The sequence below is a fragment of the Podarcis liolepis genome (genome assembly GCF_965112155.1).
Source record: "Podarcis liolepis genome assembly, chromosome: 1".
Classification (NCBI taxonomy): Eukaryota; Metazoa; Chordata; class Lepidosauria; order Squamata; family Lacertidae; genus Podarcis; species Podarcis liolepis.
In genome coordinates, this window is record NC_139554.1 from 80,645,938 (window position 1) to 80,670,213 (window position 24,276).

Consider the following 24,276-nt stretch of genomic DNA (forward strand, 5'->3'; position numbering starts at 1 on the left):
ACCTCATTTCCTCCCTGATGGGCAGCTCCCTTTGGGGGAAAATGGCAATTCCTTTCACAAGCGCGTACTCTGGTGGGAATGTATCCTCACATAAACCCTCCCCATTTTACATCTCTTCAGCTCCATCCAGTTCCTTCTCTCTTCCCTGTCCAGTCCAATAGTAAGTGTGTGAGGAGTGTGCAGGGATGGGCCAATACATTTTGCTCCCTGAGGCAAATAGTATCCAACCCACCCCCACCAAGCTAAAGTGGCGAGTGGCACCCAAAGCAGATGATTCCACAAGCACCTCTCTGCCTTCCTGGCAGTAAAAAGACAATAATAATAAATTAAGGGTGGTGGTCAAGTGGCCCCATTGCAATTAATGGACCTAGCTTAGTCATGTTAATTAATTTCATGATTGCAAACAAAAACCATGTGCAGAATATATCACTGCTGCTGTCGGGTACATAGGATATTTGCCCTGGACTCCATGGCTACCAATATTGTGACTGGGCCCTTTTGGCAGGTCTGGAATTTAGCATTAGGAAGACTAATACATTGGGGACCTTGATCATAATACGGCCTATCCCAAACTACCTGGGCGCAGCACATCCTTCTCCTGAAGATGCAATAGGCACACTAACACTCCTAATTCAGAGCTACCCTCAGGACCTGCAGGTTGCTCCCTATGAAGCAAGAATAGTCTCTCCTTCCTTGTTTCCCCCTTCCCATACACTCCCTCACTTGACTAATGGGATCTAACAGGGTCATATTGTGTGACTTACAAAATAGGTTCTCGGAGAGGAAGTGCCTAGCTAGAAGCAGAGGCCTCAAACACTTCCACGTGTACGTTAAATTCCATCTTTTAAGGAGAGGAGGTGCGAAGGAGCAGATTTCACATGATCAGTGCATTAATTAACTGGCACCGTTCTCGCCTGCTGACTATTTTTACCTTGCTGAGGCTATATTTCACTACATATTTTAGCACTTTCCATTTGATCATCCAATTGCATAGTTGATCCTTGCTTTTTCAGCCTGCAATTTTAAGTAGTAGCAGGTCAATAAAGAGTCCTATTAGGCCATAACAATTCAGGGGGAGAGGAAGTACCTTCTACTGGCACATGCCCATTCTGTGCACATCCCATCTGGGAAAACCCTCTACCTCCTACATAATCAGGCCACCACCCCAGTCCCAGCTTGATGAGAACATTCTCCCTTGTAACCAGCTTCAGTAATAAGAAACCTACATGTGTTTATTGCATCCATCACACAATGATTCCCATAATTTCAAGACAAGAAGGAGTTGGGCACATGGCCACTGTATGTGTAAGAGATGTTTTGCAGGGATTGGCTCTGAAGAGCCTTTTCCATTTCACATTGTTAGTCTGGAGGGAATCCCACGGAGAAAGAGCTGTGCTTTTGTAAGCTTCTTTCATGGTTAATATGACGAAATGAAGGCTCTCCAGTTTGCCCAAAGCAGGGGGTTTAGATTCTTCTCACTTCTTTTGAAAGCTGTGGCCCTCGCTGTATATCATTTTCTGGGCCTTTAGCTGGCACTGATGGAAGGCTCTTTCCAAACCTAATTAACTTAATTTGGGGCGGGGTTATAAGGGGCACTGCAGTCCAAAGGATGTTGAGGCAGCTGCAAGCCACCCTTCCACACAAAAAACACTCCCTGTGCAACTGTTGAGATTAGGAGACTCTCCCATTGACACCAAAGGAGTGGCGGGAGGTTGCGATGGGCCAGATGGAGAGGCTCCCAGCTCACATCTGACCCCTGGACTACCAGCTCCCCACTCCTGCTTTAGTACAGGCATGCAACAATTGTCTTCCTAGACCTCCAAGCTTCTATTAACTTCTTTACAGTTACACTGTGGGAGCAGAAAACTCAGAGCTCATACTGAAATTATTATTATTATCATAATCTTGCACATAGGGCTGTCACATAACCCTCCAACATTCCCCTGATGAAAATAGGGACCACACATCTTTTGGAGCCACGTAAGTCAGGTGGCTCATGTGAGAGCACAGCTCCAAAAGGCATTTTTGGGTATTGTGTTCTGACTTGCGTGAGAGCGCGGCACCACTGCAAATGCCAACACCAGCTCATCTCTGGGACATTCTGGAATCAAATCAGAAGCCAGGATGGCTTTTGTAATTCCAGGAATGTTACCGGAAAATAGGGACGATTGGAGGGTATGTTGTCAGTTTAATCTGGAATGTGTCCTTGTGTTGTGTCTGAACAAATAACGTAATGGAGAAATTCTGGTGCCATAAGCCCGGTCAGACAAGGAAACCTAAACCTAATCCCAAATGTTGTGCAGATCTCATGCAGGATAGCAGACTCAATGGAGATGTAAGGAGATATGACCTGTTCATTTGTCTGTGTCTCAGGAACTCAGCATCTCTCAGAGCTTCCTGTCTTCAGTTCCTGTATCTGATATTTAAAAAAAACACAACTTTCTGAATCAGAAGAAGTCATGGTTACCACCTGCCTTTCTTGTTTTCCTGTGAGGCCCTTGATACTTTACTGAGATTCAGGAAAACAACTTCCCACGTATTAGTTTGGTCCCCCATCTCCTTGGTAATGCATTCAGCTCTGATCGCAAGCTGCTCCACTGGTCACACCATTCCTTTCCAAACCACTGCTCCCCCTCTCTCTGGAGGCTGACAGTGTGGGAAAGAGTGATGTGATCAGCATACCCATCTATGATCAGAGCCTAATGCATTACTAAAGCCTCCTGCGATGGAGCAGTGGGGATCTTGGCAGCTACCACCAGACTCAGTAATGTCTGAATTGGACATCTGTCTCAAGCTCTGTCTTTTCAACCTGTTCCCCTCCCTGCCTTCCTTGTGGAATCTTGCCTCTGCTTCTTCCTCTCCACCTGTGGTCACCTTCTCCCTTGCTTCCTCTGCACACTCGCCATACTGCTTCTTTGTTTCCCTACGCCTCTCTTCCACATTCTCTTGCCTCTTTTTATTTACCTGCCTGCCCCCCATCCACCTTTTCTGCCTGCCTGGCCTATGGAATGTTGATGATTGTACAATGATTGCAGAGGGGCTTGTGATGCAGTCTTTGGGGGCTTGCTGGGAAGGAGGGAGGGGTTGTTCTGGTTGCATTGAAATCCCTTTTACCTCAGTCTCTCCTCTCCTCAGCAGTGATCACGCGATGTTCTGCCATCCCATACCCCAATGTAATATATCCTCACCCTCATCCTCCTTGCACTTTCTCCTCTTCCTTCTTCTAGCCTTGCTGCTCTTGTTGCTGCCTGAACTTTCCCCCTTGTCAACCTCGGCAGCTCCAGTCCAGTGCCTTGTTCTCTGTGTGTGGTGGCTGTTCCTCCTCTACGAATCTTTGTGGTTTGTGTGTGGGGATGTGTGTGTGTGTGTGCATATGGGTGTGTGTTTCTCTCCTGCTACACTTTTCTCCACCCTCTTTCCGTTCCAGCAGGAGGCATCCTGCAGATCCTGGGATGAAAGGCACCCTCTCTTCTTTCTTTCTCTCTCTTCTCTATCTCTCTCCCTATCCTGTGACTTCTGCAGCACACACCAACTCCCAGACAGCCTTGCAGCTGATCCAGTACTCTGGGGTTGCAAAAATAACTCTGGATTTGTCATACCTTCTGACAGTCAATCACACACACACACACACACTTGATCTCACTTTATTTTTAACTCTTTTTTCTTTTCTATTTTTGGTCTCCAGATATTCTGGTCTCCTTTATCTGTGCATGCATGTACTAGTCTGTATGTTAGTGTACACCCAGCATCTTTGTATGTGTCAGTCTGCCTCAGGGTGTAATCTTTATATCTAGAATTTCCCACCCGAGAGTCTGTCCCTCTGCATGAGCCTGATGCTTGTTGATCTATTTATGTGTATGTGTATTGCTGTATTTATTGATGGGTATCAGTGTGTTTGGATCTTGTGTGTGATGTGTCTGCATGTCAGCGTGCCTGGAGATGCGCATGTAATGAGCCATTACATAAGTCCATTGGCATATGTTCGTCTCTCTCTTTGTGGTTATTATAGCATCTTTGTGACATGTCAAGAGGCTATCTGTATATAATCAATGTCTTTGGGTTTTCCATCTTGGTCAGCATCTTCTTGATATTATTTGTCTGCCTCTGAACAATGCTTGTCTGCATTTTTCTTAGGCTTTCCTCCTCCCCCTGCCCCCACTTCCTATAGAAAACCTGTGTGAATGAGGTCCAGCTGATCAAACTTAATCCAGAAACTGCCCATTATTGGCAGGTGTCATTCTTATTGTGGAGGGCTCCTCTCTGCATCTTAGGAAACCTTCATTTTTCAGAGTTCATTCCTGAATGCATGCTGAGAGCCCTCCACATGTGCAGTTAAGCTCAGTGAGAGAGCCCTTGCTTTGCATACGAAAGCTTCCAGGCTCACTCAATCCCTGGCAGCTAGCTCCAGTTCAAAGAATCAGGAGGCAGGTGATGAGAAGAAGTCTTCCGCCTGAGGCCCTAGAGAGCCACTGCCAGTCAGATTAAGCAGTGCTGGGAGAGATGGACGAGTAGTCTGATGTGGTATAAGTCAGCTTTCTATGTCTTTTCAATTTTCAACATGAATGTGCATAGACTGAGAGAGGAGTCTGTCACCACAGTGCTGTGCACGCGCGCGCACACACACACACATATGCACGCACGCACGGAGAAGGCTAGAACGACAAGCTTATGGGCAATTCTTTTTTCTTTAGGCCTTTTCATTAGTTACATTGCTGCATGGGCTGGGGAGTGAGACTGTGCTGATTTCCTATCCTTTCCTCAACAATAGCTTGACCCATCACTACCCCTGGGCTTTATGACGGAGTGAGGATTTGACTCTGGCTCTCCCACGTTCAACCCCAACATTCTCACGGCTACGGTGTAAACAAACTTGCTCTACCTCCAGCAACCTACAGGCAGTGGCGGAGGAAGGGGGTGCGGGGGATGCGGTCCACCCCAGGTGTCATCACTGGGGTGTGTGTGACAAAACGAGTTTTTTTAAAAATTGAGCTTACGAAACTTTTTAGGAGTGACGTGGTGGTTTAGGCGTCTGCAGGTTCTGCACTGCCTGAAACGGCAGCGTGGGACTTGCGTCTGCCTACTGCCTCTTCCTCAGCCACCCTACAACTGAGAGGGAGACGTCGGAGAGGCTCGCCACACCCCCATGTGCTGATTGCCACACCCCCATGGGCAGCTCGCCATGACCCCACGGGCAGGAATCGCCCCACCCCCAGCTGTAGGACACCCCCACACACCAGGCACCCAAGTGGCTGGTTACGCCGCTGCCTACAGGAGCTCAGTTCACACTAGGATGCACATGAACCACCTCCCACTATGACGATCGTCACTCTGTCATGGAATTTGCACAGAGCTACATTGAAAGAGCAGGTTTCGGAGCCCAAATACTTGCACCACAGCCCACCAGCTGTTCAAGCTAGTAACAAACACACCGCCCAACCACTCATCATGCTTAATTGCATATTCTAAGCAAAGTACATTCTGGGCTCAGCATCTTCTTCACTTAGACAATTTTGGGTACATCCAGAAAATGGCAAATTTCCAGCTTCCCATGCCTGCACCCTCAGTACATGTAACATGGAGTTGTCCCTTGATTATCTGCATTTTCCTTGAACCCATCCAAATAGGTGGTATACACACTCTCTTCTGTATCTTTATATTTCAGTGTGTGGGCCTTTCTATGCCTGCGTTGTGTGTCCAGCAGTCTATAATTTTGGCCAGCTGTCTCCTTGTGCATCCATTGCAATATCCTTTCCTTGGGCAAGGAGCAAGTTTATGTCTCTCCTCCTATATGTGCCCTTTCCAGCCTTCTGCTTAATGGCAGCTCCTCTCTCTTCCTCCTGGCTCATGTCTTTCTCTTGGCTTCCTGTAGAGCTCCACCTCCTTACCCTAGGTGTAGCAATTTGCCTGCCCTGGATAATTTGAGCTCCCACATTCTTGTGAGTGCTGCAAACACTGACACAGGGAGATCATTGATTTGTTTGTGACTGTGTCATAAGTGTCAGTTGACACGATGAGACCACTGAAGCAGCCCATATCATCCTTGGATCTTCTGGAGAGCTTGCAATAGCCTTCCTGAAAAATGAGGGGAGGGGCATAAAACCAGGCGTGTTTTGAATGCAGCCATGGAGCTAGGAGTGGAATGTTTTGCTCACAGGACCCTGGAAGAGGGCACATTTGTATGTGTATGCAATAAGACAGTTGCTTCCTTAATCACATTGCTTATTTGTAGCAATGCTGCTGTGGGAACAAAATGGAAACCAATCAATGGAGGGGATTTCCAAGGGTGCTACCACTTATCAGTTTCCTTCTGTGTGGTAAATAAAAGTAATTTGAAAAGCAGCTGCCACGTTATGCCCAATATGAAATGGCACCAGGAGGCATAATTGATGACTAGCCAAAACAGCATTGCCCAAACCTATCTGGCAAAAGATGAGGTGTTACAGAGTTAATGAACTGTTGCCAAGTTTTGAACTAAAGACCTAACCTGACCCAGGCAGAGTGCCCCAATTCTGCTCTTTCCCTGGGCCCTTGTGAGACATCCCGTCGACACCCAGTTCTCAGGTTTCTTGGGAACTCTGCATACACTGAGGCTGGCAGAGAAACCACCTGGCCGTACGTCATTTCAGAAATTGCCTGTCAAGAAAAGCAAACAAAGGTGGTTGCCTCTTTGTGAAAGGGAATGTTTGTATTTGGAGAAGGTTAATGGACTGGAGAGGCAGGAAGAGAGTTTGCAAGAAGTAACAGCACAGACCAACCTACAGCCCATGAAGCTTCAGTATGCCCTTTCCAGCTCAATCCCATATGTATTGACACAGCACAGAAATGGTATTTAAATACTCAGAAGGAGAAAGACATGTAGTTCCATATGGGGTCTTTTGGTGGTGGGGAGATGGTCCATCCAAATGGAAGGTGTGTGTGTGTGTGTGTGATAATCTTAAATCCATAACCAGGAAAGACCCTGAGCGAGGATGAAGTGATATGGTGGGTGTTTTATTTATTCATAGAGTGTGACATAGAAAAGGGACAGACCCATCTCCTCGCAGGGTTAACAACTTAAATGTCAATAAAGGACAGGGAGAGAGGAGAGAAGGGACAGAAGAAGAGAAGGTTGCTGAGTCCAAAGGCTCGAAATAAACATTGAAAAAGCAAGTACGTAAAGCTGGTTTGGGATTCCACAGGGGTAAGTTGTAGGGGGAATCACAGAAATGAGATGGGTTATCAGAGCAGTACTGGAGGTTTAGCCCTCAGTTCTCTAGTTCTGCCATGAGCTATGTTTTTCCTCCTTGTCTTGAATCCTGTATTTCTGTTGTCTCCAAAGCGTATGCCTAATGTGCTTCTCCTATCTCTCCCAGGTTGCCCTCTGGTGGCAAAGCGGTAAACACAGCTCCTGTGCCAGGACAGACACAACACGAGGAGCCTGACCATAAAACAGAGCCTCGCTCATCCGTCTCAGACCTCGTAAACTCCCTGACCAGTGAAATGCTGATGGTGAGTGCTATCAGGGTTGCTCAGTATAATAATAATTCACAGTATATATTCCCATAAAGTCTGGAGGAAGCAAGGTCTTTATTCTGGATTAGGCACATCTGACCATATTCCTTTTGTGTTTCAGAAGTGTTCTCTCTCTCTCTCTCTCTCTCTCTCTCTCTCTCCACACACACACACACACACACACGGCAGGAAGATTCAACTAACAAGTCCCACTAGCCTGCACAAGGACTTCTGCTAGTGCAATGCCCCCCCCCACTTTCCTCCCCTGCACCCCATCCCCAAATTGGCTTGGGGGTCAGGAGAACCCCCAGAACGGTGCACAAGAGGGAAGGAGGGGATCATTCTGTCTAGCAAACTGAAAAGCATGCACTGACAGAATGATTGTCGTAGTGCTTCGCTGAATTCCTCCCACTGTGTGTATGTGTGTGTTCTAAATGAATTCAGCCTCCACTTCCAGAACAGTGAGGCCGAGACTTCAATCCAGTCTTAAGTTCTTGTCCTACCCTACACAGATGACTCTGGAATTGGAACTACTTACTGGTTTATTTGCAACATTTTTATACCATCTGACTGTTATCTAAGTTATCTGACTGTTGTACAATTTTTAAAATATAAAAACACAACATTCAAAAGAGCCAGTGTGGCATAGTGGTTAGAGTATTGGAGTGTAGGGCCTAGGGACCAGGGTTTAAACCCCAATTCAGCCATAAAGGTTACTGGGTGACCTTGGGCCAGTCACCGCCTCTTAACCCAACTCACAGGGTTGTTTTGAGGATAAAATGGTGGCAACACCTTGGAGGGAAGGTAGGATATAAATGTAATAAATAAATGAAATTTTAAAAAAACAAATTAAATCTACATCAGAATAAAACCAACAGCAGAGAAATAGCACTAGCCAAGATATAAAAACAGGGTTTTAAAAATAAAAAAGTGCGGGACTAAGAAAAGGTCTCCACTGTCACCAAAAAACTGCAATGTAAATGCCAGGCAAGCCTCTCTGGGGAAGGCCTTGTGCAACCAAAGTGCCATCCTGGTGTTGATTCAGAAAAAGGCCCTCTCCCTAGTGGTCACCCATCTCACTTTATTTGGGAGAGTACCTGAAGAAGAGCCTCTGAAGATACTTTTAGGATCTAGGCAGGTATATCTGAGAGATGATCCTTCAGGTAACCTGGCTCCAAGCCATTGAGGTCATTAAATGTTAATACTGGCACTTTCAAGTTGACCCAGAAACAGCCTGGCAGCCAGTTCAGATGGCAAAGCACTGGTGTAGTAGGAACATATTGGCCAGTCCCTGTTAACAATCTTGCTTCCCTATTGTGGAACGCCTCAAGTTTTTAGTCTGTTTTGTAAGAGAGCCTCAGGTAGAATGCATCACAGTAATCTAAGCAAGAAGTTACTGGAGTGTGAATAAGTGCAGCTAGGCTATTTGAGTTTCAGGCCCAAAGTGCATGAGACGCAGGAGATCCGTGATTGGATCACCCTTTGTTGTTTATTACCCTTAAACTGCTGTTGGGGTTCCAAATTTGACTGGGGAAGCAGCACAGGGCAAAATATTATGCCTTTCTCCTCAAACCATTTCCCACAACTTAAACCTCACCGCCGAAGCTGCCGTTAGCTCTGCTGAATAGGGGGACATACACTCCGATGAAACACAGGCGCTATCTATGAGAAGGGTCTCCCAGCTTTGTGTCCAAACCCTCCCAACACCAGCCATTCTGTTTTCATCCAGGGTTACCCAATATTTTAATTTCCTAGATTTGGGGGCTCCCACTGCTTTGCATCACCATGAGCTGAGCAGGTTCTTATGTTTGCCCTGTTCAAAAATAATAAAAATAAAAAACCCCTCTCTTGAACTCTTCACTGTATCCTTATTGATTTATTCGGGGGTGGGGATAATGAAACAAGGTTTCCAGGGTTATACAACGTTCAGACAGATGTGTTTGCATAGGGGATAAAAGCAGTGGAGTGACTAGCAATCCAAATTTAAATCTGTTTTGAACATTGCTAGCTGTGCGTCAGGTCCATTATTGAAATTTGTGGTCAATAAGCTGCTATATTTCAAACATATTAAGGTGAGTTCATGTATTGATTTTCAACAAAGAAAAAGCCTGTTACCTTCCTGCTTGTTTTTCATTTATATATACTTCCCTAACGTAAGAGGCAATGATCTATTATGAACTGTTCCATAATGATATACTTTATGCATTCAGGTGACCAAATGATAGCTACAATTATTGCACTTGGCCTCTCTATTACACCCCTCTTTTGGCCTGAAAGGTCAAAGAAAAATTCACTCTGGATTGCTACAAATGTTCTTTTAGTGACTTTGTCATCATTTTAAGAACTCTGCAGAGAAAAGTAAGACTGGCAAGTTTTTGGAAGGAATCATTTCACATGTTATTAAGCCACCATAGCAGCTATTTTTCTCCTTCTCTAGAAACCCTTGTGTGTGGTAGGACTCCGAAGCTGGTGTGGAATACTCTTAGTTGAAAGATTTGTAAATGGAAGAGACAGGGTTCAAACTTGTGATCACCCATGAAGCTTACTGGGACAGGCAAAGTCCCTGTTTTTTCAGCCTAACCTGCTTCACTAGCTTGCTGTGAAGATAAGATGGTGTGAATTCAATGTTCTGTGCACCAGTCCAAGCTGCTTGGAGAAGTGCAGGATACCAGTGTGCTCCCACTGACGCTCTTTATGCCTTGAAAGTGTTTCTTTATGTATTGCCTGTGTCCCTCACTATCCACCCCACTTCTTCCCAGTGGGTCTCCTTATTTCTAGCACTCCCACTCTTCTAGTCTCCACCCACTTCCCATCAGCTAGTTCCTGTTTGCTGGGAAATATTAATGAGCTGGTCTGCAGAGAACACAGCAGGTGTGGAACTCTCTGCTGGGTTCATTAAATCACAGGCACAGTTGATCCCTGGGATGCAGGCATATGAGGGGGGCCCTGAGGCAAGGAATCAAAGAGGGTCCCATCGCACACATGGAACATTAACTTCTGGACTTTTGCCTTCATAAATGTATCAAGCCTAATTCATAAGTGCCTCTCTTTGTGCTCCATGTCCACTTTAGACAGAAAGTAAATGTATCTGTACGATGATTTTTAATATGTCGGCCAACGTGTATTTATTTATTTATTTGTACCTAATGTTTCTTTGGTCAGTTTTGTTGCCAGACCCCTGGCAATGGTTGGGAGTTAGAAAATGGTTCTAGTATTAGATTTCTTTGTCTTTCCATACTGATAGTTTCCTTTGACTGTAGTTGGAAGAAGGGCTTTTTAGCTTAGAAAAAAAAGACAACAGAGCAATCCAATTCAAGTTACACCAGCTGATGGGGACGGAGAATCTGGAGGAAATGCTGCTACTCTGGCCAAACACCAGATGCATCACTACCCTGGCAAACACACCAGATGCTATGCTGGTGCGTCTGCAGTGGTGGCGAACGCATGTCAGGAAACGGGCCCAAACAAGGTGGGGTTGTGAGGTAGATGGAGGTGACCACACATTTATGCCATATTCTACACTCCTGTGGCCATGCCTCCATTGATGACACCACCTCCAGACCTGGTGCAAGAAATTTCCTCCCCACTGATTTCAGTGAAAGGGGAGGCATGTAAAATAACTGCTCTCCCATCAACAAATGCTCCACACACATTGCCATGGCAGAGCACAGAATATGATTGGACTCGGCGCTCACTCACAGCCTACCGCCACCAGTGTAAACTCATACAAGAACTTGAGACTCCAGGTATAGACACCCAACAGCTACCTCCACTCCTACACCTGGAGATGTCAGGACAAAGCACCCCACACAGGTAAGCAAGGAAAGAGGGAAAGCATGCTTCAAGTACTGTACAACTGCTGCATCTGTCTCCTGTGTATTCCCCATCACACCCTTTCTCAGTCAAGGGCCACATTGCCTTAAGGGGAAATGGTTGGTGGCCCACCTATTGGCAGTGGACTGGCCAAAAATTAGTGGGTGACAAAAAAAATAATAATAGTTGGTGACACCACTTTCTCTCTCTTTATGACATCTCTTTTTCTCTCTGTGGGTCCCTGTTTCTCCCCTTCACAATCCATTCATTTCTCTCACACAACAATCCCACCTACCCACTTCTGTGTATACAGGCATGCACCCCATTCATTCACCATCCATATATTCTCTCTTCTATTATCCCTCACAAACATGCACTATCTAACCAAACACCACACCCAACTATCCATCCATACACACAGCCAATCCATATACTTGCCCATTCATTCATTCATTCATTTGTGCGCACGCGCACGCGCACACACACACACACACACACAGAGAGAGAGAGAGAGAGAGAGCTAGGATCAAGTTTTTTCTGTTGCTCACCTCTGCACTTTCCTGGTTCACACTCCTAGCCAAACCCATTATCCATCATTATCTCCTCCTTTTTCGTTTTGGCTGGCCTTCCCCAGCCCACATTTCAGTCATTCATTCCCCTCTCTGCACTTTTCACTCATTGGTTTCTTCATTATTCCCCTACTTTGTTTTTTCCAGAGGGAAAGAGAGAAACTATCAAATAGGCAGACAGGAAAGCTTCCTGTACTCTGGTTCTCACACTCTGTGGTTGACCATCCAAGCTTGCAATCAGTTGGCTTGCCAGCCTGCCAATCAGTCTCTCTCTCCCCTCTCTCTCTCTCTCTCTCTCTCTCTCCCCCCCCCCCCCGTCCATATTTGAGCATTCTAGATTCAGGTAGGTAGCCGTGTTGGTCTGACGTAGTTGAAATAAAAAAAAATAAAAAGTAGCACCTTATAGACCAACTAAGATTGTTCTGGTATAAGCTTTTGTGTGCATGCACACTTCTTCAGATACACTGAAACAGAAGTCACCAGACCCTTATATAGTAGGAGGGTGGAGTGTGGTATTTCTCAAAAGGGTAGTAGGAGATGGGTGATTGGCTCAAACCATACCCATTGCACCCATTTTGTGCATGCACACGAAAGCTTATACCAGAACAAACTTAGTTGGTCTATATGGTGCTGCTTTTAATTTTTTAATTTTTATTTTGACATTTGAGCATTGTTTAGTCCACTCCCCCCCCCATTTGAATTTGACTGGAGTAGTCCACTCAAGCACATATCTGAATTTGTATATGAGGAGCAACTTCTGTCTTTCTCATTCATACTAGTAGGTACTCTCTTTTGTGTTTGTCCCTGCCTTCTAATTTTTTTATTCAATTATGCTGCTTAAGTACCGACAGAGCATGTGCACAGGTAGCTGCACATGCACTTTGTTTTTGAGAATCCGTGCCCCCATCAGGAAGTGCACAAAAGCACCAACATCAGGCAATTGTAAATTCTCAGCACACCTCTCTTTTGCACTTTTCTGGTTTTGTGCAAACATGGGGGATCCAAAGGGGATCCATTCTGAAGCACATTAGAAATAGTTACAAGCATGGCCCTAAAAGAAAGGAAACCAATTGTAAATTGTGTGGAGCAGTTTGGAGCCCATTTTACTCCAGTTTATTTTATTATCCCTGTTATCAGGTAACCCTGAATTTACACGGGGGATGTGCAGAGATTTGTGTTGTTGAGGGTATTATCATGCAGCCTGTGCAAATTAAATGGGAAGGCAAGCAGCTGCAAACACACAGTAAACTCCAGTGTGGACAAACTTTCTCTCTTTCTCTCTCTCCTCATGGTGCTTAGATTGCTATGGGCCAGATGAAACCACAGAAGGGCAAAATAGGAGGCGGCAAATGGATGAGAGGCCACAAGCCAGGTTGGAAGGCTCCATAAGCCCTAATCCCAACCCCTGCTACAGTGGTGCCTCGCAAGATGAAAAGAATCCGTTCCGCGAGTCTCTTCGTCTTGCGGTTTTTTCGTCTTGCGAAGCAAGCCCATTAGCGGCTTAGCGGATTAGCACTATTAGTGGTTTAGCGGGCTTAGCGGATCAGCTGATAAGCGGTTTAGTGGCTTAGCGGATCAGCTGTTAAGCGGCTTAGCGGCTTAGGATCAGCTGATAAGCGGCTTAGCGGCTTGGGAAAAGGGGGGGGAGGGGAAAAACCCCGCAGGAACTCGCAAGACATTTTCGTCTTGCGAAGCAAGCCCATAGGAAATTCGTTTTGCGAAGCACCTCCAAAACGGAAAACCCTTTTGTCTACCGGGTTTTCCGTCTTGCGAGGCATTCGTCTTGCGGGGCACCACTGTATATGTGAATTCTTGGTCTTGTCTGAACTATATTGCTGTAACACTCTTTCCCTTCAACAGTGGGGAACAATGTCTCCCACTCACAGGAGGCATTCAACCCCACAAACAGGTAAGCTCTTTGTTGGCAGAAGCCAACCATTGCCACTCTTGGCTGATGAGCACCATTGACTTGCAGGACCACAGCTCACAAAGTTCCTCTGCCACCCACACAAGGGATAGATACACGCAGCTATTGCAGTCCTTTCATCCCCCATATTGAGCGGGTCAGGGAGCCTGAGCACAGGTGGCTACAGGGCGCCCTCTGTCTCACTCCCTCACAAGCACTTACTGTGCATCCAGGACCAGGGACTATGAGCTCCAGATGCTGACTACTGCTTGATGCTCTCTGTCTGTCTCTCTCAGATGCAGGATCCATCTCATACTCCGTTCTATGCAGGCCATGAGGGAGAAATACCCCATGACCAACAGCAGGGACTGGGATAATGGTGTAACTTCCCCCAGGCAGGCTCCTGCACTGTTCCAGGCCCTTGCAAGCTCTTTGACAGACAGTTGTGCAACAGGTGAAGGTGTTTCTGGCATGGAGACCCTGTATTTGCCACCCTGCTGTCTGCCGAGCCGCAGTCCAAGGCACTGGAACCTTGTTGGGCGTCTGCTTGGCAATGTCATCTATGTACCTTTCCCTTTCAGGATCTCCATCGTCCTGGATGCTAATCAATAAAGGCTGTGAGTTTGCCACATGTGGTGTGTCTTCTTTGCGAGGAGGCATTAGATAGGGCTCCCTTGACCCCTCCCTGCAGGATCTAGCTTCAAGAATGGATTGGGAGCCAGGGAGTTTGCTGGGTGCAGGGACAGCGGCCTGTGCACTCAGGTTCCCTGGCCTATGAGGGGGCAGACTGCTCAGGAAGATGCAGAGATTATGACAGCCTTTGACTTTGCACCACATACCCAGTGCCATCCAGAAGAACTCCAGTGCAGTTGTTTGTTTCTCAGAGCTGGGTCACACATGCATGTATATCTCTTGACAGCTGTACGCACGCTGCTTTGCGGTTCTTAATTAGGCTATATAAAAAAAGGCATCCCTCACATCAAAGATGGGCAATGTAGTGTCATGTGCTTCCCTCTTGTGGTAGAACTAGGAAGAGCTATGCTATAGAAGCAAGGCGCAGTTGCTATAGGGAGGAGCAGGAACCTTGTGATACCTAGCTGAATGTTTGATTCCCTTAAGATGCATGTGGTGCAGGATTGTCACACGTGGTGGTGTATACACAGGATTCTTGCCCATAGGAATTTTGTAAAATGTGATGCAGCCCTAAAAGAAGATAAGGCTATTGATGGCTGTGTTCTAGCTCCATGGACAGAGGCAGTATGCCTCTGAATCACAAGTGGGGAGAGTGCTGTTGCCCTCAGGTCCTGCTTGCAGGCTTTCCACAGGCATCTGGCTGCCCAGTGTGAATACAGGACGCTGGACCAGATTGGACTTTGGCCTGAACTAGCAGGGCTCTTACAAAGGAAACCTTACAAAGAGCGGCTTGGGGGGCCTTGTGCTTGGAACGTGGCTTCCCCACCCTTGTTCTCAAGCAATTCTATATAAACCACTAAAATAATAACACACCAATCTAAGGGTGCCTCCAGGCTCAAAATTTTGTGGGAGGGATTCAAGCCCATACAAATACTTTCGGTTGATACAATTCAAGCAGATTAAAGTTCTCTTCTGCCCTAGTGCAGCAAATCCGCTTCTTTTAAAAACCTGGACTTTTCCCCATTTGGGAAGTGAAGGGGAAATTCATTTTAAAGTACTGGATGACCCGGGGATTAACGGGAACACCCCACAAGCAGATCAGGATGAATGCTCACTGTCGTATAACCAACCTGTAAAAATCAGAATGAATGCTTAGTAAAGACCAGATCTACTCTAACCACCACAAATGCTTTTGCAATCAAATAAGGATGAGTGCTGAATAAACAGGTCCTCTGCAATCAAAAAAGGTCACCTGGAGCAGCCCTGAATGCTAACATACACACGCACTCCCCAAAGACCCAGGGCCATAAAAATGCCTTAACCTATGTTATGAAGACAATCTCCCCATGGACCTCATGGGGGTGAGTATGACATAGATGGGATGCCACAACAAAAAAGCACCACACTCAGAAGGTGCCAACCTCACCTGGAACAGGGAAGGCTCCCAGCACAGAACATATTGAGTTAATTCTGGCAAGGGGGCAGGGAGTTCAGTATGAAAGGAAGTCATTTAAGGCAGAGGTTTTCAACCTTTTTGAGTCCATGTCTCCCTTGACATTCTTTCTGATGCACCCCTGTGGGGCTCAGGAGCCCAGTTATGTCACCCCTTGCCTGCAGAGCCGGCAGCCTCTCACCCTTTTTCAAACACCCTCCCTTGGGGAGTCTTCCCTCAGCCTCCTCTCGTCTCCCCTCCTTGGGAGTGCTCTGGCAGCTAGTTCTCCTGCCCCTGGTCCCTGAGCTGCTCCCCCCACCCCAAGTGAGATGCCTCCCAGAAGACCATTTGCCTGCAGAGCTTGTAGCTAGTGCTGCTGTAATAAACAGCTGTGCAAGCCTTTGGGAGGCAGAGACATGAGAGGCCATCAGAAGGGGAAGAAAGAGGGACAGAGGCCAGTGTTGCCCGTGGCACCCCTGACCATCATTCAAGGCACCCCAGGGTGCCACAGCACACTGGTTGAAACCACTGATTTAAGGTCTTATCCACACTTTCTCTTTTCCTGGGAAAAACCACTCTTTAGCACTTGGTCGGAGCAAACAGTAATTCATCCCCCCCCCCATTGCCATTTGTTCCAATCTATTGCTAAAGAGCAGTTTTTCCCTTGGAAAAGAGCAGGGCAAGGGAAATCCACTTGGACTTGTGCCTAGAAAGTGTGGGTCTAGCAGAAAACGTCTTGGACCCATGCTAATGAGCCCTAAGTTATCCAAGCCCCAAACTATAAAGCGCATTGAAGTTCAACACTAGCAACTTGTATTTGGTACAGAAACAAACAGGCAGCCAATAAAATCTTCATAATTCATCAATGATAGGAATATTTTTGCAGGATTTTTGGATTAGCAGAAGTTTCCAAATTGTCTTCAGATAAACAGGGCTGCATGGTGAGGAATCTTGCAGGTATGCATTCACTTTCATTGCCACCAAGAGATGTGCAGATTGTTATTGTTATGTTTGTAGTATCCTCTGTAATTCCTCAGAATCCCTTAAGCACTTCTGAAGAACTTTGACCCCTGTTTTATACAGAACGAGTGACTTTTCCCTGGGCATAGCATCTTACAATCTGCAGAATGTCATTCCTGTTAATATAATTCTTATCTCCTTGCCCTCTGTCTCCTTTTTCCACTCTATCCTTAATCTTCATATTATTCAAGTCCTTGTAGATGGTAATGTTCCAGGCTCCACTGTCAGGAGCACACAGAGTACCATTGCTAAACAATGCACAACACAATTCAGTTTGGCTTTGTAGTGAATCCCACATGAGGTGTTGTTCACATAACACAGTATCCATCTCAACGACTTGTCTCAAATAGCTGCAGCAGAAAGACAGGGGGGAAATGTATTTCCCCCCCTTTCTTTTATTCTCTTTGTGCTCTGTGGACATTGGGGAGAGGGGACCATGCATTTGATCCTTCACTAATAGATTTCAAACATGACTATCACCAGGAGAGAAACTGCCATTTATATATACAGCAGGTGTTGGGGTTCTGCACTTTAAAATCTTAGCTCCTGTAGCCAGAAAGATGGTTAGAGTAGAGCCTGGGAAACCAGGATTCAAATCCCCAATCAGCTATGAAGCTCACTGGGTGACCTTGGGCCAATCATGGTCTCTTAGCCTAACCTACCTCACAGGGAAGTTGTGGAGATAAAAGGGAAGGAGGAGAACCTTGTAGGCCACCTTGAGCTCCTTGGATAAAAATGTAAACATGCAGATTTCCATGCACTAAGCAAATTTACGTCAGGCATTACTGGGGAAGGGCAAGAGGAGGCATTGGCCCCTCCTTGTCTCCCCCCTTTCGCAATTCCATAGCCTCCAAGATAAAAACAGAGACATTATTGTGGATTTGACACATTCATAGTCTGACACAGCCTGAGCATAACACACCACACCACTACCTTCACACCCAGGTGTTCTGAGAGAGCCAGTATTCCTTTTCCTTGAAGCAAATATGGAACAACACACCTTCCATATTGCTCATAATGCAGGAGGCATTAAAAATGTTAGGCCATTTGCATGAAATAATTCCTTCGAATGCATACAAATGTTCTCATTTCTCCAACAGTGGCAAATGAGCTTTAAGCAAAGAGATAAACCTTTGTCGAGGCCTCTACACACCAAAGCTAGGAGCTTGGCCCAACTTGCCACGGCCGAGCCAGACCACAACCACTGCTCCCTACTAGCTGGCGGTCAGGGTTCCTTCTCTGCCTTGGAGCTCTCAAGCTGCAGGTCTGTCTGTCTGTCTGTCTGAGTCTGAACCTGACAGCCCTGTGGAAGCCAAAGTTAATGGCCTCCTTGTTCTACTGCTGGCAGGTGAAGACTTTCTTGTTCCAACAGGCTTTGAGGAACTATTCTTAAGGAAAGGGCTGGTGCTGTGATGTTTTTATTGTAATGATCTGTTCGTTTTAATAGATGTCTTGTGTGTATGTGTGTTACTTTTTTTTTTAAATGACTGCTTTTTTCCTATGTTTTTAGCTGTCTCTGTTTTAGCTGCAAGCTGTCTTGAGTCCCTGTCAGGGGAAAGGATGGGATATAAATCTGATGATGATGATGATGATGGCAGGGCCAGTCATAAAATAAATGGCACCACAGGCAAGGAGCATCTTTGATGCTCCCTCCATTTCTTCCACTTCTTAATGCCTTATTTTTTTATAGCATTTATAGTCCATTTCCTGTCTTCTGCGCAATTTACATGCATGATTTATCCCTGTCACATCAGATGATAAATTTGCACACTCTGATCTGTACCATGTGAACTGTTTCTGATATTTGTTTTGCCTCTTGAGTGGATTGTTGAGTAGACTGTCCATGTAAAGTCTCTCTAAAAGTGCAGGTCATGGTTTAATAACTATTCAGCATCTCAAAAAGAGGGTGGAAGATAAGGTTAGAAAATGAGTTAAGCAGGTTTTCTGAAGGGGTGGCTCTCTGTACACGTACCCGCCCCCCGCTGTCCCTCTAGATTGAAGCTGATGCATCTGAGTCTCTAATAAGAAAGTGGATCCAGGAGTCTTTGTTCCTTGTGATCCATGAATCTCCGTTTTGATGATTAAGACTCTGGGAGAAGATCTTTTGCCTCCTGAGTAATCAGCAACCCTTCCAGGAATCCAATGGACACCCATCATTCCTACTTCCCTCTTGTCTAAAACTGAGTCCCCCTAACTTTGCTCTTGGGGCCTCATTTCCACCCACGCTCATCCACAGGAGATACAAAGATCCCAGGGTCCCAAGAACTGTTGCGCTGAATGAGAGGCAATCCATACTGTCATCCTGGCTCTGGAGGAAGTGGCTTCTGTAACGTGACAGGCAGGCTGTCAGGAAGGATTTATCAAATTGGCCCTCCCCAATCCTGCTGAAGCAAGCACGTGGATCAGAGCCAGGAGCCATTTGAGAGATATCAGGGATGGGAGGAAGCTTAATCCTTCCTGACAGCTCCCTGGAATGCACCAAGCCCTGGGCAAGAAATCCAAGAGAGACTATTTATTCCCTTAAAATGTGTAAAGGATTCAGCTTCCTGCTATACTATCATGACATGTTCTCTGGAGAGAAGACAAAATAATCACCTGAGGAGCCTAGAGACCTGATAGGATGGAATAACGGAACACCAACAGGAGAATGGTCCCAAAACACCTTCAGATCTGAGGTCTTCCGCAGTGTAGCAAGCGATTGTCCCATTTGCCCTCTGGCTGAGACCATTTTGAAAGGTTAATTTAAAAAGGGCTTCTGCTTTAGGAAAGGTGTGAAATGTGCAAGCCTAAGAGGGGTTGTCACTGCTAACTATATATGCATTTTCTCCTTACTTCAGACCATGGGTATGTCCTTGAGGAAATCTACTAGAGCTAGATAATCAGGCATCTCCTCAGCTTCCTTCCCTCTCTTCAGCCCAAAGTACACGTTGCAGGAAGAAGGGTGATAGGCACCCCTGTCATGTATATTGGGGAGAATGCATGTGACATTACAGGTCTGTACTTCCCACCCCCTTCCCCATAAGTGGCAGCTAATGAAGTGGAATATGAAATGGAGAAATATGTGGTGGTGTTGCATCACTTTAATTGAAAAAAACCATCACATTACATCTGTGAGATATAATGTGAGATTTTTGGACCTGAGCTCCTGGCCACTTTTGCTACTGTATGCTTCATATCAATGGTTTCTTCAGTCAATATTGATGTAATGTTTGTTCACAGGCTCCGCCATTTTTGGAACCTACGGAGCCTGCAGTTTTTCTCAAGAAGCTGACTTAACTCCTCTGGAGTGCTACTATTGATTTACAGCAGCGTTGCTGTTGATAGACAGTGTGAAGTTCTTTCAAACCTATAATGGCACTGTAGATGGGAAAGCATTCCTGGAACATCTAATTCAACAGTCAGTCTGTGAGCATTTAGGAGAAGGATGCTGCGATTACCAAGACCCAGCATGGGTTTCTCAAAAATAAGTCATGCCAGACCAATCTGATTTCTTTTTTTGATGGAATTACAAACTTGGTGGATCAGGGAAATGCTGTGGACATAGTGTATCTTGATTTCAGTAAGGCTTTTGACAAAGTCCCCCATGATATTCTCATGTGGAAGCTGGTGAAATGTGGTTTGAAAGAGGTAACTGTTAGGTGGATTTTTAGCTTTTGCTATCTTTCATTTTTCTTCCTCCCATTGAAATGGAGGGAAGCTGTTCCTCCTTGAAACACTAAAACAAAATAGTATGCCGCAGATGATAATGATTCCTTATTTCCTGCCGCAAGGGGCTTCTCAGGACAACCCTCTGCATTTGCCAACAGTCTCAGCCAGCAACACCAGGGGAGATGGTGTGTATTTGCCCTATCTACTCCTACTCCATCGTCTCCAAACATTGAATTGATTAGGCAGCAGTCTATCCCTTTTGAGTACTTCCCGCCATTGCTGAAGCTTGAAGAGCCTTTTTATGTAGGGAACTTTGAACTGGGCCTGGAAATGCACTGGTGGTTGGTACAGAATCAGTGTCATATGCTCTCAACTTCCGCACCAATAGAAGTGTCTACACTGCCTTCAGGGGCGTGCTTTTGCTTGCCTTTGGATAGTACACATTCATTCAGGAGCCTTTGAAAACAATAGTAGCTGAAGATTTCTTAAAGTCTTTCAGAGATGTGTAAAGATTCAGGGCAAGCTGCCAAAAGGGGGTGAGATTTAAAATTGGAAATCATTGACCTTGTTGTGGGAGTCAACACAGACATTTAGTTTCCCTGTGTACTGTGGATTCCAATCTTCTGAAGATGTTGTAACTTTCAACATGCCCTTAGTTAAACTGAGCAAACATAAAGTATTTGAGAATCAAATCCTCTCCTCTTCCAACATCTTATTGCAGACCTTTGGATTCCAGGTCTCTTGTGAAGCCAGACTGAAGGGAGGAATTACCTATATTTATTTTATCCTGTTTTTCAGACAAAATTGTCCCCCAAAACAGTTCAAATCAAAGGCGGTGGGGGGGGGGAGAGAGGTGTAAACTAATGAATACTTCTGGAACTCTCATATTGAGTCGTAGTGAGTTAATAATACAGGCTGAAACTATGTTGTTAATAAGAGCTAGGAGTCTATGTGCTGCGGCATCCAGAATCGAGGACTCAGCTTGGTACAGAATTCAAATTAACCACATAGAGGTCTTCTATTGAGTAATAAATAATGTAATCCTGCCGCAAGTGACCTTGCTATTTGGTTTTATTCTGCAAATCATTTTCTCATCTGTAAAATAGTTGCAAACCTCAATACTTGCTTCCCTTGGGATTGATCTGGAAGTTGCTACCGGTGCAAAATGCTGCAGCCACGTTGCTGAGTGGAGGTGCACACATATTACACCTCCGCTGAGAGAACTGCACTGGCTGGCAATCACCTACCAGGCCACATTCAAGGTTTTGTTGTTAACATATAAAGCTCTGACCAAGCTTAGGACCACCTGCCCTTGTATGGACCTGTAAGATCACTTACTGTAGATCGTCTCAGGAAATTCTACTTATGGTACCACATACTGAAAAATATCACAGGACGGTGATCCCCAAACAGGCATTTTCTGCGATTGCTCCTGTATTATAGTATTTCCTCCCTGAAAATGCCTTAATAGTTATTTGTCTTTCCACACTGGATATGCTGGCGAATATCCAACATCCATATGTTGGTGCATATGCATTTTGTTGCTAAAGAATTGGCAGCAATGAAGTCTGGAAAAACAGAGGAGGGCAACAGTTCCTGGCTCTTTCAGGCAAGTTGCATATATTTTAAGGGATCCACTCATTGTGCCTACATATTTTCTGAAGACCTCAGCACATTTGTTTATTTGGACTATATGCAGGAAGGCAGGTCAGAGCTGTGTTTGTTCACCATCATATTTCCGACTTTCCGTTCGTTTAAATTGACTATTTGTGAGGCTAATCGGAATGTTGACGTCTTGTGCCTTCATTTGCTGTATCTGGATCATTTCTTTATCGGGCAGTTGTCAAACCCCTTCCACCTCTTTGCATGCTGAGCTGCAAGAAAGCTTTTCATTTTGAATGGGAGAAAGTTACAGATTCCAATGCAAGGCCAAAGTGGGAATAAAGCCTCCATGTAACCACTGACCTGAGGGCCTAAATGCAATTAAGTTATTAAATTGAGAAAAGCTTAATTAATGTTAGCAATAAAACAGAATGCCAAGAGCGTGGACTGAGTGGAAAAGAGCTGCTGGAGGACTGAAGCTCACGTGCCTCTTGAGAAATGAAGGAAGGAGCAGCCTGTGCAAGCAGCAGCTGAAATTGTAGCAGCGGTGCTGCAAGCTGCTCGTTTTTTTTATGACGGGCCATAGCACATAAACATGGAGATGTGGCATTTCCCAGCCACACTGCCAATATATGGACCTTTGAGAACGGGGAAGCGCTATATCCTCCTTCATAAATAGAGAAGGTGAGACAGGCAAGTTCCTGACTCAGCAGCGGGGTGGGGGGGAGGCTTACGCGAAGGCCTGGACAATGTAGAAGCTGGAAGGTGAGATGCATAACAAGGAGGCTGGAGCCGTGGCCGATGGCAGTGGGGTGAAGTATTTCCAAGATGGGGGGTTGCACCCTCCACTAATGAGCAGCAGAATATACTGCTGTTTTCAGTAGAAGTCATATTTCCTCTCCCTCAGGCACACTTCTAGTTAGGCCTGTGATTAAATAGACCTTGTGCTAACAATATCTCTCTCCCCCCCCCCCCATCTCTCCCTGTGGTAATTTCCCAAAGCCCTTTCCCTTCAAATGCTCACTTACATTGGATAAATGATTTTTCAAGTGCCGTTTCTCACCTGAGGACAGCAGACAGTTTGAAAAGGCCTCGAGCTCTCTGAAGGGAAAGAGGCGCAGAGATTCTTTTTCCCCATCAGAGTCACTGGCTAAGATGAAGTGGATTGTAAAGGAAAACGTTCTCTAGCAGTAATTGAACATAAATCCTTTACAGGTAATACATAAACCATGAAAAATTATCACCAATTACCTAGATTTAATCTGGACCTGGCTTGGAAAATCCCTGTGGGTTTCTCGTGCTTAAAAATGTCCAGATGCAGACAGCGAGCCTCCTTCTGTCCCAGACTCTCATGGCTGCCTCTCTCTCTCTTTCCTTTTGCGCTACAGCTCTCCCCTGGGTCTGAGGATGATGAGGGACATGACAGTGCCAGCCGAGAAAACCTGGGCCGGATCCAGTTTAGTGTTGGCTACAATTTCCAGGAATCCACCCTAACTGTCAAAATACTGAAAGCTCAAGAGCTACCAGCCAAGGATTTCAGTGGCACAAGTGACCCTTTCGTCAAAATTTACCTCCTACCAGATAAAAAAAATAAGCTGGAGACAAAGGTGAAAAGGAAGAATTTAAACCCACATTGGAATGAGACCTTTCTCTTTGAAGGTATGTAAAATGGTCCAGGTTTAGGGTGCTGGTTATGGAGGCCAAGAATTTGCTCTGCCTTCGGGCAAGTTACTTACGGTAACAAATCTGCCGCATGCCTCAGTTCTGTTCCTGTTACATGTGGTCATGTTTTCCTTCAATGTCTGATTTGAAGGGCAAGCAATGTTAGTGGTGGCATAGAGCAAAAATGCAGTTGTGCAGAATACAGTACTTGTAGCCAAACAGGAAAAGAGGATAACAGAGCACTAACCCATTTAATCCAGTGCCAGTCTTCTCCTGCAAACAGCTGGGGTCAGTTATCACACTTCACATAACAGGCTAGAAATACTTCAGCACATCTGCAGCTGCACATAGAGACTGTTACATTTGAAAGCCACTCATTATGCAAAGAGTCGTCACACTCATGTCACAGAGGCTACCAAGAACACAGTACTGACATGAAGATTTTCCACTTGGTCAGGGTAGTCTATATGAAGAGTAACCTCCAAACGCCATCACATGAA

The 24,276-nt window shown here is 45.6% G+C and overlaps 2 protein-coding genes across 6 annotated transcripts in view; one reads left to right on the forward strand and one right to left on the reverse strand.

The window, feature by feature from the left end:
- Window positions 1–24,276, forward strand: part of SYT7 (synaptotagmin 7) — a 232,156-nt gene that overhangs the window by 192,587 nt on the left and 15,293 nt on the right. For all 5 annotated transcript variants that reach the window (XM_083498042.1, XM_083498038.1, XM_083498039.1 and 2 more), the window contains 2 exons: window positions 7,353–7,488; window positions 23,503–23,773. In XM_083498042.1, the coding sequence (XP_083354168.1) occupies window positions 7,353–7,488; window positions 23,503–23,773 (407 nt within the window). The remainder of the gene's footprint in view (window positions 1–7,352; window positions 7,489–23,502; window positions 23,774–24,276) is intronic.
- Window positions 13,288–24,276, reverse strand: part of TKFC (triokinase and FMN cyclase) — a 160,780-nt gene continuing 149,791 nt past the window's right edge. The window contains exon 18 of the mRNA XM_083498109.1: window positions 13,288–13,655. The gene's annotated coding sequence lies outside the window, so the exon portion shown is untranslated. The remainder of the gene's footprint in view (window positions 13,656–24,276) is intronic.